We start from the raw sequence: 18784 nt of genomic DNA, 5'->3' as shown, positions 1-18784 counted from the left end.
GGATCCATAAGGTTTCTGCTTAAATCATCTGCCAGAGTATTTTGCTTTCCTGGCAGGAATTGAGCTTGAAGATGTATTTGGTAAATCAAAGCTGTGTCCCACAGTGTCATGGCTAATCTGTAAAGGGGGTATGAGTGCGTGCCCTCCAGCTTGTTTATATACCACATGGCCGTGGTGCTGTCCGTCTTTATCAGTAGTTGTCCTGGATGAAGTAAGTCCTTGAAGGCTGTCAGGGCATTTTGAACAGCTAGCATCTCTTTCTGGTTGATATGTAGATGTATTTGTTTTGGGGTCCATATGCCCTGAATGCATCTTCCCACCATGTGGGCCTCCCAGGCATAATCTGATGCGTCTGTTGTTAAGGTTTGGTTGGCAGGGGGTAGAGTGAAGGCCCGTCCCATGCTTTGGTGACATGCCTTTGCCGACCATAGAAACTCCTGTTGTAGGCAGGGAATAAGAGGAATCATTGTTTCCAGACTGTGACAATGTTGACTCCACAAACATTTTAGGTACCATTGAAGTTTCCTCATATGCAGTCTTGCATATGGAATTAGTAGGATGCAGGATGCCATGAAGCCCAAAGCCTGCAGAATTTGTCTTGCAGATAACTGGGTTTTTGTTGCCATCAGTTGCCTTTACTTGTCTGGCGTGAGGTAAGCCATCTGGGCAGTTGTATTCAAGCTTGCACCCAGGAATGTTATCTTTTGAGAGGGTACCAGTTGTGATTTCTTTTCGTTTATTGTGTACCCTAGGCATGTTAGAAGCCTTTTCATAAATGCCAGGTGTTGAAAAAGAATGTCCTTGTTCTCTGCTTGAATGAGACAGTCGTCCAAGTAAGGATATATTTAGATACTTCTTTGTCTGCAATATGCAATTACTGGTGCCAGGCATTTTGTAAAGACCCTGGGCACAGTAGATAAGCCGAAGGGCAGTGCAGAGAATTGGTAATGCATTAAGCCAGCCTTGAACCTGAGGTATCTTCTGCACGATGTCTTATTGGGACATGCAGGTATGCCTCTTATGTCTAATGTCACCAGCCAAGCATTCTTGCCAAGCATGGGCAGAAGCTGCTGCAAAATCAGCATTTTGAATTTTGGAATGTCTAGGTATGTGTTCAAAATCGATAAATCCAGTACTGGCCGCCAGGCCTTGTCCTTTCTAGGTACCAAGAACAGTCTTGAGTAAAAACCTTGTCCTTTTTCCTGTTCTGGTACTGGCTGAATGGCCCCCATATCCATGAGGGACGTAACCTGTTTTTGTGCCTCTGCCCATTGATTTTTTTGGCAGATCTGGCCAACCGTTTGCAATTGGCAGAGTATGGAAGTGGAATCTGTATCCCTGTGATACTATGTTTAGCACCCACTTATCCTGGGTTATTAACTGCCAATTTTAAGCAAAAAGTGCTACTTTTCTCCCTAAGGGTGCCGCCTAAAGATAAGTGCTTGGTGCAGGTAGGGGGAAGTCATTGGGACTGTTTTCTGTAGGTTTGCGCTTTATCTCCTCCAGATTTGGAGGTAGAAGCGACCCACTGCTTTGACCTGTATATTCTTGCACCTGGTATCTGGAACCCTTAGGGCATCTGGATTTGTCCCTTTGAGCTCTGTCTGACACAGGAAAGGACCAATATTTTGTAGGCCAGTGTCTACTGAACCTTGGTGGCTGCACTTGTAAAAAGTCTTTTACAGTTTGCATAGACTTAGCTTTGTCTTCCATTTTCTTTAAAACCTCTTCTGCCTTAATTCCAAAAAGAGTATCATGCTGTAAGGGTGCATCTAACAATTTAGCTTTAATATGATCAGGCAAATTTTGTTCCTTTAACCAGACATGCCTCCTAATCACAGATCCAGTAACTGCGGCCCTGCAGGAGGCCTCTAAAGAATCAAAAAGTACAGTTTTGTACCTACCATAAATGTAGATGTTCGAAGATCCACATTGCTGCAGTCCTTACACTTGGGTAGTCCGCTGTCCTCGGTCGGCCCGAATATCAAAGTATAAGGCTGACGTCGGTCAAGGCGCATTTGACTGACATCAGGACGTCAGGGTACAAATGCGCATGACCGACGTCATATCCTCAGTCTTTTCTTGCCCCAGATGTCAGAAGACCCTAAAAATAAAGGTCAAAACCAAAAGACAGCAAACAAACAACCAACCATCCTAGCACTAAAAATATGTACAATATATACAATATACATCATATTGACAACCCAACCCACACAACCGCCTCTAACTACAGAGGGGAAGGAGGGAGGGTAAATTGGACTGCAGCAATGTGGATCTTCGAACATCTACATTTATGGTAGGTACAAAACTGTACTATGTTCTTCATCTCACATTGCTGCAGTCCTTACACTTGGGTAGAATCCCAAAGCAGAGGTAAGGGAGGATGGCCAAACTATAAGGAAGCAGGAGCTGCCAAAATGCCCTGCAACACAGCAGTGGCAAAACCAGCCCTGGATTTAGAGTAAAGTGGTAGGTGATAATGCCTAGAGAAAGTATGCACTGAACTCCAAGTAGCTGCCTCCAAAATATCCTTAGTTGCCACCCCCCTCAAAAAAGCTGTCAAAGTGGCAGTAGCCCTAGTGGAATGAGGCCTAATCCCAGCTGGAATCTCCTTGCCATGATGGGAATAACAGAAAGCAATGCAAAACCCAATCCACTTAGAAATAGTTTGTTTTGACACAGGCTTGCCCTGAGAACTCAAAGCAAAAGAAACAAATAACTGCTGAGACTGCCTGAACCCTTTAGTTCTGTCCAAATAATAACGCAACTGCCTGTGTACATCTAAAGTGTGCAAAATCTTTTCCCCTTTATTTTGGGGATTTGCATAAAAAGTAGGCAAATGAATAGTTTGGTTTAAAGCCACACTAGAAACCACTTTAGGCATAAAGGAAGGATTAGTGCGTAAAGATACCCTATCCTTATGGAAAATTAAGAAAGGCTCAACCGCCATAAGGGCCTCCAACTCAGAAACCCTTCTTGCAGAGGTAATAGCCAACAAAAAGCAGTCTTCCATGATAAAAACTTTAATTCAGTAGTAGCTGCAGGCTCAAAAGGTTGTAGAGTGAGTTTCTCCAACACAAAATTGAGATCCCAAGCAGGAGTAGGAGCTCTTCGTGGGGTCTTATATTCTTTGCCCCTCTAAGAAATTGCTTGAATAAAGGATGAGAAAACAATGGTGGGTCACAATCATAGTGAGCCGAAATTGCTGCAGCATGAACCTTAATAGAAGAGAAGGACAAACCTTTGTCCAGTAACTCAGTAAGATATTGAAGAGCCACACTTAAATTAGGCTCAGAAACATCAAAATCCTTTGCTGCACTCCAAATTAAAAATCTCTTCCATTTATCTGCGTACACTTTCCTTGTACTAGGCCTTCTAGCTTCCAAAATAACATTCAAAACTTGCTGTGGAAGTGGAGGCCCACTATGGTTCAAAACAGAATATGCCAGGCTGTTAGGTGCAGAGAGTGAAGCTTGACATTGAGCAAATGACTGTCCTCCTGAGACAACAGGTGTGGAATCGAAGGCAAAGGCCATGGAGGCTTCCGTACCAGGCTTCTCAGTAATGGGTACCAATGCTGTCGAGGCCAATCTGGAGCTATCAAAATCATCCTTGGCTTGTCTTGTCTGGCCTTTAGTAGTACCTTTGGGAGGAGAGGCGGAAAGGCATACACATGAAGATTGCTCCAATTGAAAGAAAGAGCATCCACTTTCCAAGCTGTGGGATGAAACCTTTTTGTGCAAAACTTTGGCAGCTGGTGGTTTAGTGGAGAAGCGAACAGATCTATGTCTGGAGTTCCCCATGACACTGTCAATTTCTGAAATACATGAGGATCCAATTTCCACTCGTGGGGATCCATAATTTGTCTGCTCAACACATCTGCTAAGGAGTTCTGTGCTCCCGGCAGAAACCTTGCCTGAAGATTTAGCTGTAAACTGAGAGCAGTCTCCCACAAAATCATTGCTTGCCTGCATAGAGGATAAGAATGTGTTCCGCCTTGCTTGTTGATGTACCACATGACAGTTGTGTTGTCTGTTAGAATCAACACCTGCCCTGGAAGAAGTAAATCCTTGAAAGCTATTAATGCAAACTGGACTGCTAACATCTCTTTCAAGTTGATATGTAGATGTTGTAGTCTGGCAGGCCACTTGTCTTGTATCCACTTTCCATTCAGATTAGCTCCCCAAGCTTTGTCTGAGGCATCTGTCGTTAGAATCTGACTCGCCTCTGGCCGGGTCACAGAGAGTCCCTTGTTTAGGTGACATTCCTGAGCCCACCACAACAATTCCTTTTGAATGCAAGGTATTATTTGAATGACAGTGTCCAAATCCTGGCAGTGCTGTGTCCATACATTTTGAGATACCATTGTAGCTTCCTCATATGCAGTTTGGCATTGGGAAGCACCAGAATACAAGATGCCATGAACCCCAAGGCTTGAAGGACTGTCCTTGCAGTCAGCCTGGACTGATGAGACAACTGATGAAAGTAAAGGGAAAGATTCTTTTGTTTGTCCGGGGTCAAAAGGCCATCTGGGATGCTGTATTCAGTCTCACACCCAGAAAGCACATGTCCTGAGAGGGTACTAGACTGGACTTTATTTCGTTCACAGAATACCCCAGGCATCTTAGCACTGCTATCACATAATCCAAATGATGAAGAAGCTTGTCCCTTCCTTGAGCCAGAATCAGGCAATCGTCCAAATAAGGATAGATCTGTATTCCTTTTAACCTGAGGAAAGCTATCACTGGAGCCAGAACTTTCGTGAACACTCTGGGCAGTAGATAAGCCAAAGGGCAATGCAGAGAACTGATAATGAGAAGTCCCAGCTCGAAAACGCAGATACTTCCTGCAACTCAGTCTGATAGGAACATGAAGATAAGCCTCCTTGAGATCCAAAGTTACCATCCAATGATCTTTGCCCAGCAGAGGTAAAAGCTGCTGTAACGTCAACATCTTGAACTTGGGAATGTCCAGATAAGTGTTGAGGATAGATAAGTCCAAAATTGGTCTCCACGTGTTCCCTTTCTTTGGTACTAGGAACAGGCGAGAATAAAATCCCAGGCCCACTTCTGGTATAGGGACCGGCTGTATGGCCCCTATTTGGAGTAACAGAGAAATTTGCTTGTGAGCCTCTATTCTTTGTTGAGGAGGAACGTCTGGCATGCCTTTGAAAGGAGGCAAGGTATGGAAATAAAACCTGTAACCGTGGTGTATGATATCCAATACCCATCTGTCTTGGGTAATTAAACTCCAATTTTCTTTGAAAAGTGCCAACCTTCCTCCCAAAGGTGCTGCCAGACGAGAAGGTTCTGGCAGCTGAAAAGGTAGGTCATTGGGTCTGTTTACGAAAGGACTGACCCCTGCCCTCACCGAAGACTGTGCAGGAGAACTCCCTGTTCTAGGCCTGAAAGAGCCCTGAGCTCTGCCCCTACCACGTCTAGATCTACCCCTAGACTGGGAATCATAAGAAGGATACGTCCACCCCTTAGTAGGCCAATTTCTACTAAACTTTGGAGGCTGAACCTGCAAAAAATCTTTAACAGTCTGCATAGACTTAGCCTTGTCTTCCATTTTCTTTAAAACTGCCTCAACAGGAGAACCAAACAACACATCAGATTGTAAAGGAGCATCTAAAATCCTTGTTTTAACATGGTCAGATAAATTCTGATCCCTCAGCCAGGCGTGCCTGCGAAGAACTGACCCAGTGGCAGCCACCCTAGACGAGGCCTGTACAGCATCAAAAGCACATTGCAAAGAATGCTTACCCACCTGTTCAGAAACATGTACTAAATCTTGTAACTCTTTACAATCAATACCTTCCGCCAGAGCATCAACCTTAGACTTCAATTGTGAAAGGAGATAGTTTTGGTATTTCAACATGTGAAACTGGCAATTCAAAGCCCTCATAGCTAGAGTGGAAGAAGTATAAACTTTCTTTCCCCATCTATCCAAAGCCCTGGCCTCTTTATCTGTAGGAACTGGATTCTTGACAACAGAAGCCTTAACACCTTTAGGCCCCTGACTAACAGTTTCTGGGTCTGCCCTAGGACTCTTAAAAATATACTTATGAGCTTCAGGCACCATGTAATACCTATCCGGTTTAACAGGAGCAGGAGGCAAAGAATCAGGATTAAGAGAAGCCTCTGTAAAAACATCTTCCACCACATCCAAAACAGGAGGTATAGCCAAAGGCCTATGCTGGGGTAAAAACAAAAATTCCCTAAGCCTTTTCCTGGAATCAGAGAAGTCCTGACCTTCCCACTTAAAATGCTCCCTCATGGAATGAAGAGTTTCTGAAAAAGAAAAATCCTCAGGAGGAGAAGCAGAAGGAGTAGAATCATCCACATCAGAATCAGAATAAGGAGAATACTCCTGCAAGTCTTCAGCCGAAGACTCTGAAACATCCGAAGCCTGCTCAAAACTCCCTAGCTCAGGCTCCACCCTAGGTCTCTTATCAGGAGGGGGCAAAGAACCCCTAATCAAAGTAATCAAATCTTCTGCCATTTTAAGCATATGCTTCTTGGGCAAGAACTAGGGGTGACACCAACTGAAGCTAAACCTGGCCTGCCTCTGGGAGAAGCCTTGGAAACAGAAGGAGAGGGCCTAACCACCCTAGGAAGGGAGGGGAGTATAGTAACCTGAGAAGCCCCTTCAGCCTGACCTGCCTCCTGAGAGGCCACATCCTGCAATAACAAAGTCTCTCCCTGGGATCCCAAAGAAACCTCCGGTGGAACCACCGGCTCCACCGACACCTCTAAGAACCGGCGTCCGATGCGGACGGTTCTTCTAGCCTAGGCTTAACTGCTTTGTCCTTGCGCTTCTTGAAGAAGCGGGCGTCGGAGCATCCGACGGCATTTTATAATTGCACCGCTTCCCGAAGACTAACCTGGCACAATCCAACCTTCTCTTTATAGTGCGCTTATTGAATCTAGCACAAGAGCGACACCCAACAACGTCGTGCTCAGGCCCTAAACAAGGAATACACAAAGTATGATAATCTCTATGCGGTATCTGTTTCCCACAAGAAATACAATTATTCACTTTTTCTGACATCCGGTAAACCACTGAGGCAAGAAAAAACTAAAATATTCCCCAACGGGGTACTTAGCCAACTTTGACTCTGTCTGAAACTCCGAAATCGAAAAATTTCAGAACGCCAACCGGCACTTGCAATGCTGCTTCTGCATCGGACCATGCGGCAAAAAAGACTGAGGATATGACGTCGGTCATGCGCATTTGTACCCTGACGTCCTGATGTCAGTCAAATGCGCCTTGACCGACGTCAGCCTTATACTTTGATATTCGGGCCGACCGAGGACAGCGGACTACCCAAGTGTAAGGACTGCAGCAATGTGAGATGAAGAACATCCACATTGCAAAGTAAGCTTTCCAACATGTTCAGCTGCATGCAATAATTCCGGCATTTCTTTATTTTCTGCACATTCAGAAATCAACATAATTTTCTGTTTTAGCAATCCCATAACATGTTGTTGATACTTGAGCATATGAAATTGACAGTTTAAGGCCCTTACTGCCAAGGTAGCAGATGCATAAACCTTTTTTCTCCATCTATCCTGTGCTCTTGTATCTCTGTCAGCGGGGGTAGGATTTTTTGCTGTCGAGGCCTTAACTCCCTTTGGACCCTGTGAAATAGTTTCAGGATCAGCAGCAGGGTTTCTAAATAGGAATTTATGTGAGTCAGGGACCCTGTGATATCTGTCAGGCTTGCTGGCAGCCGGAGGTAAGGAGTCAGTGGTCAAGCTTGACTCCGAAAACACATCATCCACAATGTCTAAAACAGGGGGTATGGCTAAAGGCCTGTGCTGAGGGAGAAGAAGGAAATCCCTGAGCCTCTTTTTTGATTCTGAGAAATCTTGACTCTCCCAGTGAAAATGCTCCCTCAAAGTATGCAAGGTTTCTCCAAATGAATAATCTTCAGGAGATGATGCAGATGGTATAGACTCCTCTGCATCTGAATCCTCATAGCGAGGTATACATAATTCCTGATCAGAAGAGGGATCAGAAAAAATAGAAACCTGATCTGAAGACTCACAATCAGTGTCTTGACTAGGCCTCTTATCTGGAGGGGAATGGGTACCCCTGATCAAGGTAATAAGGTCTTCAGCCATTTTGATCATCTGTTTTTTAGGTATAGAGGCCTGTGCATGTGGCTCATGCATCGTTTTTTTTTTAGTTTTAGAAGATGCTTTTGTCTTTGGTTTTGCAGCTGTCGTCGGTTTGATATACAAATGTTGAGGTCTGAATATACCCTTAGAAGCCGGTGCCTGCTCAGCAGCTCCGGACCCATCCGAGGGAGATACATCCGTTGGTCCAATACCTTGAATATCTTGCGGCATGCCGGACTCCACATGGGTGTCGGTAGAGGCCTGCGACTCGAAAGTAGCGGGTATCAGCCCTCAGGAGCCGGTGCCTGCTTAGCAGCTCCGGACCCATCCGATGGAGATACATCCGTCGGTCCAATACCTTGAATATCTTGTGGCATGCCGGACTCCACATGGGTGTCGGTAGAGGCCTGCGACTCAAAAGTAGCGGGTATCAGGGGCTGCAAAAGCACCTCGCTGAGTACCGGTGAACCGGTGACTGGCTTAGGAGAAGCTTCGTCGTCGGTTTTGGATCTCCGCTGCATTTTTCTGTCCTTTTCTTTGCATTTTTTTTATGTACTCCAGTAGTCGGATTGCTATCAGACGAAATTTCGGGGTAGTTAAATCTGTTTCCAAAATACTTTGAGGCAAAAATATACCGACGCTTAATAGTGCGTTTGTTAAATCTAGCACAAAACCGACAGCCAGGCACGTTGTGATCAGGGCCTAGGCAAGGAATACAGTATAAATGGAAATCCTTATGAGGTATTTGCTTCCCACAAGTAATACAATTATTAACTTTTCCTGACATCGGTATGGAGCAAGAAAAAAATTTCCCCAACGGGGTATTTAGCTTTAGTGAACACTTCGGTTCTGAAACTCAAACTCAAATATTTCAGTAGTCGGACGACCAGCACTTGTGAAATGCTTCTGCTTCGGGCACCGCACGGCAAGAAAAGACTGAAGAAATGGCGTTGGCTGCATGTCTTATACCCCTGACGACCTGACGTCATGGAAGAGGAGACAGCAACCGATGTAGGATCCAAGACTTTGGAATTCAGGCCGACTGAGGGCAACCTGCCAGCAGATTACCCAAATGTAATGACTGCAACAGTGAAACACGAAGAACATCAAAGTCAATGCCTTCTTTAAGATCCTGTGTATGAAAGCACAAATGTGACACATGAAACATTACTGCATGGTCTACCACCACCACCAGAAGTAACAAATTATCAGTCATCCATGTCTTATTCCCCTACGTAAATAATAATCATAATAAAAAAAAAAGAAAGACAATCACTACTCATCATAATATTATTTCCTCCTCCTTGACTCCTGCTTTCCACATGCAAAACCTTACTTAGGTACTGCCACTTAAGATATTTTCCACTACAGCGAGAGTCTACTTGTCACTAGGAATGTGGCATGTGGCAAGACTTCACTACCGCAATGGAAGGAGCAAAAGGAAGAGAAGACTGAGAAATGGATGAACAGAGGTAGTGTCAGGAACACGCGCAACTTAAAAATATACATAAATTCAGAAAAGAAAAGAAAAGAAATCAGCAAACATGAAAAAATAAAACACACGTAAAATAAATTTGTCAATCACTTACTGTAGTTTCCCATCTGAAGATGTTGCTGTAGAAACAGAGCCAGTTCTCGGAAAGGTAGAGGCGGCCCTGAAGCAAGATGTCTTTTTGAAGTGCACAGGAGTAATCTGACAAGAGAGATTGAAGAAGCAGACACAAATTAAGTAAAACATCTGCAACTTAATTCATACAAGATTATTTTAACTTCTACATGGTTTAAATCTACTCATCAGTTGACTTAACATACAAGTTAGTACGAACGCTGCTATCCAAAAGTAACCCTTCACACTTGAAAAATATTTCTGCATCACTGCCTTTTATCACATTTTCTCTAGTCATTAACACATGCAGAATGTAAAGCAAATACTGTGCCTACAGGTTTTGTACTTGTTATAATCTAATACCCCTGCTTTGCACATGTAAGTAGCACTTACTCACTGTTAACCACAATAATTGACATCCATAATTAAAGCCTGAGAAGTACTGTTTTGCATGACTGGACCACTGTTTTTTGATGCCAGCTTATTCATAGCAGAGGACTGTATGGCTTGCATGCAGAAGTAGTTATAATGTAAAACACTAACATGCAACCAATCACAAGCTTCAAGTCCAAGCTATGACGTAGTGATGGTTTCCCTCTTGAAAACACCTTTACATACTGAAATAACAATCAAATAATCAAAAATCATGCATATGATTTTGCATGGTGTAAACCTCTGCAGTCATTACGACCAGTACTACTGAGAATGGAATCTATATTAGAACATTGACAGCTAAAAACAGCGAACACCCTTACCTCAACACAGCTTAACCAACAGTACTAAATCTCGAACGGCCAGAACAGCGATTTTTCCCCCTGGGAAAAAAATCGCTAAGCCACTGTTGGGAATTTGCTGTTTCCTCCACTGTAGTGCAATCTCGGAGTTAGGGGGTGGGGGAGCCAAGCCCCCCACTTTATTTTGTCTGTCTTTTTTTCTTTTCTTTTTTGGCCCAGCGATTTTTTTCTCTGGGAAAAACTCGCTGTTCTGGCCATTCGACATTTAGTGTTTTTGGTTAAGCTGTGTCGAGATAAGGGTGTTCGCTGTTTTTAGCTGTTGATGTTCTAATATAGACCCCTGGGAATGGGCTGTAATCCCGTAGCAATATTCATGGGAAAAATATGCAACAGTTCCTACTTTTACAGGACAGAACCAAATATTAAATGGAAACCTATTCAGCACAGCATGACAGGATTATACTGCAGTCATGGAGAATGTGTAAGCCCCCACTATGAAACATGTACACAAATTATATATGTTGTGTCAAATATTGTGATCAAACTGAAAAGTAAAGGCATTTCAGCATCTTTCACTGTCCCAAACACATTATGCAATGTAACACAGATTTATTCTGATATAGCTAGCTAAGAATGTATAAAATAAATAGCTGCAAGAAAACTTCCACAGCAAGGCCTGAGCAGAAATTCCAAACGTTACTGAACTAAGTTACCCAGGTCTACCTTTACCGTACATAAAAACAGACTTGTTAGTAAAGTCTAATCACAGCTAAAGTGATAACAAGTCTTTCCAAATCCTCTCACTTGATAAGTTTAAGGCTTTAGCAAGGAATGTTCTTAGTTGAAAACTTAAACATGGCCTTCCAATTTTAATCCCTTAGTTCACCATAAGATTCAAGTTGCAGAAAATAAACGATGTAATATGTCCTTCTGAGGTGCTGCATTATTCAAAATACCAACGGGGATACTGTGCACCATTAAAAACAAAACTCAGTACCAAAGAACAGACATAGTTACTAAAATGCAGTCAAAAGGAAGTCATCAAACTGGTTAGGCCACATTTTAAACTTTTATAAATGAATACTGCTCTTTCTAGACTAAAACCATCTGCATTGACTCATCTCCCAGCAGAAGTACGAATGAATGAACACAGAATAACTTCACAACCAAACTGAGCACACATCTTAAGGAAGCTGGTTATACTGTGATTAATTTACACTGTAGTTAAATTTACATTATTTGTTTATGTTATTGTTGGTAGTTTACCTTGCAGAATTTTATATTTATTTGCATTACTAATGCTCTCCTTCTCTGTATTCTAAATGCTCCTATGAGTGCAAGTCATGACTGAAAAGGTTCAATGACCAACCCACTTTCCAAGTCATCAAAGAACAAATAAACTTTGCGAGTGACAGTCCCTCTTTGGGCAGTTGTGTCCAGACAAAAAATATTAAAAATGGCAAATGTCCTGAGATTGTAGGACATAATTATTTCCTATATTTTATGTAATAGTTGCATAAAACATTTATTCTGTATCTAAAATACCTAAATGTTATAAGAAACAGAATAAGCAACTAAAATGCTACAAGAATAAGCTTTTATTTAGGCAAAAAACTTAAGTTCTACCCTTTGTACTGACCATGGGTATGTGCCGGCCTGTAAAATCTGATGTTTGTACCGAAAATGTCCCACTTTGGCCATTTGAAAAGGTGGCAACCCTATCGGCTGATTGTTCGTTTATATGAAGTGATGTATAGAATCTTTTGCTTGGTCAACTGCATTGAGCATGGTTAGCATTTTATTACCAGCCAACAGTAAAGCATTTTAATTAAGACCTACTGCTATTGTTACCCTCTAAGGAATAAGTAATTTCTTTTTGGATTATTTTGAGTTCAGGAAATAACACTGCTCTCTCTAGGCTTCTATTCTTCACAGAGAAGGCTTCTATTCTTCACAGAGAAAGCACATTTTTATTAGCTGAAACTGGACATTTTTTTGCTGTAAAGTTATATTACTGTTCTCATGGATTATCTTGTTGCAGTCAGTTAACTTTGAGGTTCTTAGAATTACACATTGTTCTTATTGTTTAAATTGCTGTATTTTATTTTAATGTTATGGTTCTTGAGCCATGCATTATTGTCAATGTGTAACTTGTTGCATTTTTTTAAAGTCTTGATATCTAACTTAATTTAGGAGTTAACAACTCTTCATCTTCTACCTCAAGCCTTTCTACACTGCTCTTCCCCCAAAACAAATACTACTCTCTTCCTAAACCTACAACCCCCCCTCATACCATACTCCCTGTTTTCCTTACGCTTCCCACCTTCAGCTTTGTCTCTGAACTGTAGCCTGCCCATTCTCAACCTCTTTGGAATTTTGTCTCCCTATAAACCTATTACTTTCCTACTTCATCTGCTCCTTCTCTACTTTATGCATGCTTTCGTTTTTTTTTTTTCCAGGCAAAGCGAATATAGCTCCCAATTAATCCCACTTGTCTCTTTGCTCTTCTTGTTTTATTTTTAGATAATAAGCCCATTTCTTGTGACCCAGAACACCTACAGGAACCTTTCCCTCTCCAAACACTGCCCTGAAACAGCAATCGCTTTTAAAAACACGCAAAGGACTCTGTTAGCAATGTATGTCTAGAACCACCGTGGTACAGTAACATTTGTGTGGTCATCCTGAATTTGATTTCTCTGCATCACTGTGTCAAACTTGTACTTCTCCTCTCACTCCCCTGCATATTATCATTTAACTTTCTCCCTTTTGCCTCTTGTGTGGGGTACAACTTTATAATGTCAGCAAAACCTGGGAATGAGTACATAGCCGGCATCTCCCCAATTAGAACAACAGAAAGTAAAAACAAAACATAGAAAGTCTCAAAAATATGAAGAACTAGCAAATACTGTGAGACTGAAAGTAGTGGCTTACTGATTGTTTTTTGTCCTCTTGGTTTATCCGCTATGACCTGGGTCATCCCGCTCCATTTGTCCTCACTCTGCTAGGGCTCATGCCACTCCCCTACCCTGCTCCCAAATTCCACCTGCCCCCCCATGACTCCCACACCTAAACTACACCTTCTTCACCCCCAATCCATTGTAACCATTCCACACCTTTCTTTTTTCCTACAAACCTCCTCCACCCACACCTCTCTCCACTCTCACTGAACTCATCACTTATACACCCTTTGCCTTCTTGACTCACTACTACATTATAAAACCACTGCTAAAATCACCAATAATCTATACACTCCTTTCCACACACTCACACCTAAATAATACACCCTCAAGCTCTCACGCCTACACAACTCTGCTCTTCACTATCCCTCTCCCTTTTACAATTTTCAGACCCTCTGGTCCTACAAACCTAACAATGTAATATCCAGAACACACATCCTAATCCTATCACTTCTCTCCATACTCCTCGGTTCACTACTGCATCTCACTGCCCTGAACTCCCTCCCTTCTCTCCTCATTACTCCATCACCTCTACTTCAGTTTCCACAAAACTGACAAGCTATACCAACAAATCTCCAAACCTCTAGCTAATAAACACCCTCTTTCAATATAAACTAAAAATCACCCATCTAACAAACAAAATACTCATAACTCCTTTATGTTACACCACCAAAGCTTTACACCACCAAACCCTCTCATCAACACAACACCAAAGCTCCTACTAAACAAGACCCCCTGGCTTATATATTTACTTTCACTACTGTGCCCCTCTCAGGAGATATACACACCAACTCTGGATCCACTCCAACTAACATCTCTACACCACCACCTGCTACTAACTCCCACAAATCCATTTACATGGTAACTTTAAAATGTGAAAGTATTTGCAACAAAAATCTCCAATTTTCATGCATGGATCACCAATTATCAACCAGAGATCATTGCGATCACAGAGACCTGGCTAAAACACTACATCAAAGATACTTAATTTCTTCCCCTTAGCATTCAAACAATAAGATCTGATAGGCCCAACAAAAAAGGGGGCGGAGCAGCACTAATTTTTCTAACACCCTAAACATAGTACTCTACACAAATCCAAACTCCAATTTCGCCAATGCCGAATTTATTATTGGTCTTCTAAAGAATAACTACAAAAATATTTGTAACATCACTCTCTACATACTCCCTAAAAACCACATTCCCTTACTAGAAGGGATTCTTACCTGGATCTCTACTAACAATGAAAATGAAACAATTATCCTAGGTGACGTAAACATAAACTGGATAATCCTGACCTCCAGCTCTCTTGCTTCAAATATTAAAGAACTCAACCAGACTAAACAAGGACAACACCACTGGCTCCATCTTAGATTGGATTCTTGTCTCCCACCCCAACAGAATATCCGAAGCAGGCACTCCTGTAAATACATGAGTGACCACCTCCCCGCATTTATCTGCCGCTCCACCTTAGCCTTCCAAAATCAACACCAATACAAAGCCTAACTGCCTTCAATCCTCTACTTTTTACTGATATCCTCAAAAAGATCAACTGGCACAACCTAAAAATTCTTCCACTAGGCAATGCTGTAGACTATTTCAACAGTACATTCCTAGACACACTAAATAACCTTGCTCCATTCTGAAAAAAAAAAAAAAAAAAGACCAAAATCAGCACTGCTTCATGGCGGACCAAGCCCACTAAAGACCTGATACACTGCAGAGATAAAGCTTGGAAACATTATCAAAATGACAAAAGACAAAAACAGGTAAAAAAAAAAAAAAAAACTAGTACATAAAGACAAAAAGCTTACTATACAAAACTGCAGCCTAACCATAAACAAAACCCTAAGAAATTCTGGAATTACATGTCAATTCTCTTGAAACCTGGCACTAAAAATAATCCAGGTCCACATCCAGATAAACCTTCTCATGAAACAGCCTCTCTCTAACTCCTTCTTCACAAACTCTATAGCCAACATTGGTGCCAGCTTTCCTCATAACAGAGACAGTATAAGTAGGACCTCATCCACTCCACATCCCAACACCCCTCTAGCTCCTAATTTTACCATTAACCTCATTTCTACAACAACTATTAAAAGACTACTCTTTAAGCTCAAACCCTGCTCTAACGGTTCTCTATTACGCGATCAAAGACACTGTTCTTCGAATGCATAATAGTCGAATAAAAAACACATAACCGCGAACGGCCAAGTATGCAAATTTTTTCCTTGAGAAAAAATCCAGTTGGCTATTCTCGAGGTTTGTCCTGTTCCCCAACGTTGAGAGATCTCAGAGTTGGTATATTTAGTTAGCTGTGTGTGTGTGTGTGTGTGTGTGTGGGGGTGCTGCCCCCCACGTTGGGGTGTGTGCAGGGTGCAGCTCCCCACTTGATTAGGATTGGGAATTGTGTTTCATTGGTTTACAGCCTCGTGAATTTTTTCCCTAGGAAAAAATTGGCGGACGTGGCCATTCACTCATGTGTTTTCGATGTTTTAAGTTTGACTATTACGTGTTCGAAAAAGTGTCTTCAATCGCGTAATATAGACCCATTCTAGCACACCTGATAACCTACTGCCCACATTTCTAAAGATTGGTGCTGAAGCCATTGCTTTCCCCATAACTACCCTAATTAACAGATCCATTCAAGAATCCTACGTGCACAGACTATGGAAGGAAACCTACATTCTCCCTCTTTACAAAAGGCAGTAAAAACAAAGCTATCCTCTAACTTTCATCTTATCACTACCCTGTCTTCCATCTCCAAGACCCTGGAAAAGTGCATCCACATTCAGCTGATGTCCTATCTCCTTAATAATAACTTCCTATATTCTACAAAACGTGGGTTCAGACCTGGACACAGTACTATAACAGCCCTAATATCATTCTTGGATACTGTTAACAGAGATTGTGATTCTGGGAAAACAGTATCTGCCATATTCTCAGATATATCAAAGAGCTTAGATACAGTTTCCCACCCTTTGCTACTATCACAACTTACAAACTTCAGTCGCTCCCCCCCACTCTTAACTGCTTCTCTAGCTATCTAAATGACAGGCACCAGGCCATCAAATGGATCTCTTCCTATCTTAACACCTCTACTGGAGTTCCTCAAGGCTCCATACTCAGTCCCCTCCTCTTCAATATTTTCATTAATAACTTCCATACATCTATTATCACTGCAACCCTCATTCAATATGCAGACAACTCAACCATCATCTGCTCAGATGACACTGCTTCTGAACTCCATCTCTAAACCCAAACACCCTTCACCCCCACTGAATCCTGGACATTCAAGAAATACCTAGCCCTAAACCCAAATAAATCCAAAATCATGCTTTTCACCCCTAAAAAATCAACCCTGCTAAACAAAAGCCATGTTCAATATCTATACTCAAAGTAAAGCACAAACAGAAATTGTTAGCCACCCAAAACTTCTAGGAATATCTATAGATGGACATCTAAAATTTGATATTCACCTGCAACAGAACATCCAAAAAACTCATCAGAAACTTGGTATGCTCTATAGGCACAACCAATTCTTTATTTCCCCCACAAAACAAACTCTTGCCTCTACTTACCTTTTCCTCTCTCTTTTGTATGGCACCCCTCTGACTCACACTAAGAATAATTATGGCAAGGAGGAAATTAACACTTTAGTAAGAAACTTACTCTAAGAGACAAACTAGAAACATGTTATAATAAAACTGCTAAATTTGCAACAAGTTCCAGAAACTTCTCCCATCTCTGTACTGTCCTTCAATCCTTAAAATGGCTGGAACTACCTCAACTATTTGTAACTCATTACTGCTTATCTTTAAACCCTCTGACTGTCCCGCTCTCAGTTCTACCTTCACCTTCTACCTCCCTAACAGGCCCCTCAGATCAGAGAATCAGCACCTACTACAGGTACATAAGCTTTACCAGCATTCCGGACAATGTCTCTTCTCATCTCTATAGCCAAACATTGGAATACTCTACCACTAGCTATAAGAACAATCCAAAATCTTGCTCAGTTTAAAACTTCTCTACACACATACTTATCTTACTCCTGGAACTGTACTTGCACCCAGCCCCCCTTGAATACCTACCACTAACACATCATATTTTTCTTTTTTCTTACTAAAATGTTAATTTCCTCCATGCCATAATTATTCTTGTGACATCCCACCACTGCCAACCAATATGTGACGTGGATATCCCACTTCTGGGCCAGTAGTCAAGGAGCTTCAATCCTCACCAGTGGCACCTGTAGGGGAAAGTTCACTGGGAGGATAAAAGGCACACACACAGTACTTCCAGATACAGCTCTCTGCATCAAGTGCAATTTCCCTTAACAGCACACACAGACCACAGAAAGTCAGGGGCTGGTTTCTCCCTCTTTCTCCAGATTCCCAATAAGACTCCCCACTGGCACAGCTGCAGAAATGAGATCTCAGCTGAGTGTCCAAGCCAAGTCCTCCAGCACCCTCTCAAAGTCCAACCAGTACTTTGTGTCCCTGCCCAAGAAGCTGACACACATGCTCTGAGATCTGATTTACACACACACACACACACACACACACACACACACACACACACACACACACACACACACTCTCTCTCTCCTGGGAAAGGCTGGCACAGGTTTTCTAGATATGCCCCCTTTTGCACAAACTATAAGTTAGTTATGACTGCCACTAGACACTCCTGCCAGCTACCTAAAGGCTCTTCCACGTGTACCCAATATACTGAATGAAATTAATATTAATACAAATGGTAGTTTGACCAAGAGCAAGGCTGTTAGGAGTGGCCCACCCAATGTCACCAAATAAATATGCAAGCACTCTCAAAACTTAAATATCTCTACAAAGAACAGCCACAATGAAAGGTTTAAATATAGTTAATAATAAATAATAAAAGAACAAGAAAATAATACTAAGTAGATATTCAAAGTGACATCAAGTTCAGACTCACAGGAAATATTTAAAACAGCACTGAAGGACAGTCTCATACAAATAAAGATAAACAATATGTAAACTAGGCTTCACTATATTCTTGACTGAATCTAGGAGAATAACTATTCCCTAATAACTTATGTAACAGAGCAAGGCAGATGATGTGGTGAATGGTTCTTCTTGTTGTAAGGCCCAAGTCTGAATACAGAATGCTATGTGTCACTAAGAGGCTTCTCAAAATAATATCTAAAATATTACTGCTGGTATAGCTTGAAGAATAAAATAATTTCTGGTCATCTGACTTCTGGTTCCCATGCAAAACCCCCCATTGCTGGCAGTATTTCGCCCCTACCCATAAAAATACACGCACAAGGGCTTTTGCTCAGATCTGTTGAGCTTCTGGAGGTCATAAAACAACTAAACACTT

General features: G+C 41.9%; 1 protein-coding gene across 1 annotated transcript in view; it reads right to left on the bottom strand.

The window, feature by feature from the left end:
* Positions 1–18784, bottom strand: part of GRAMD1A (GRAM domain containing 1A) — a 1293980-nt gene that overhangs the window by 496026 nt on the left and 779170 nt on the right. The window contains exon 5 of the mRNA XM_044079359.1: positions 9716–9819. Coding sequence (XP_043935294.1) covers positions 9716–9819 — 104 coding nt within the window. The remainder of the gene's footprint in view (positions 1–9715; positions 9820–18784) is intronic.

The sequence above is a fragment of the Protopterus annectens genome, chromosome 8.part0 (genome assembly GCF_019279795.1).
Source record: "Protopterus annectens isolate FY-2018-M chromosome 8.part0, PAN1.0, whole genome shotgun sequence".
Taxonomy (NCBI): domain Eukaryota; kingdom Metazoa; phylum Chordata; order Ceratodontiformes; family Protopteridae; genus Protopterus; species Protopterus annectens.
This window is presented reverse-complemented; position numbering and strand designations above follow the sequence as displayed.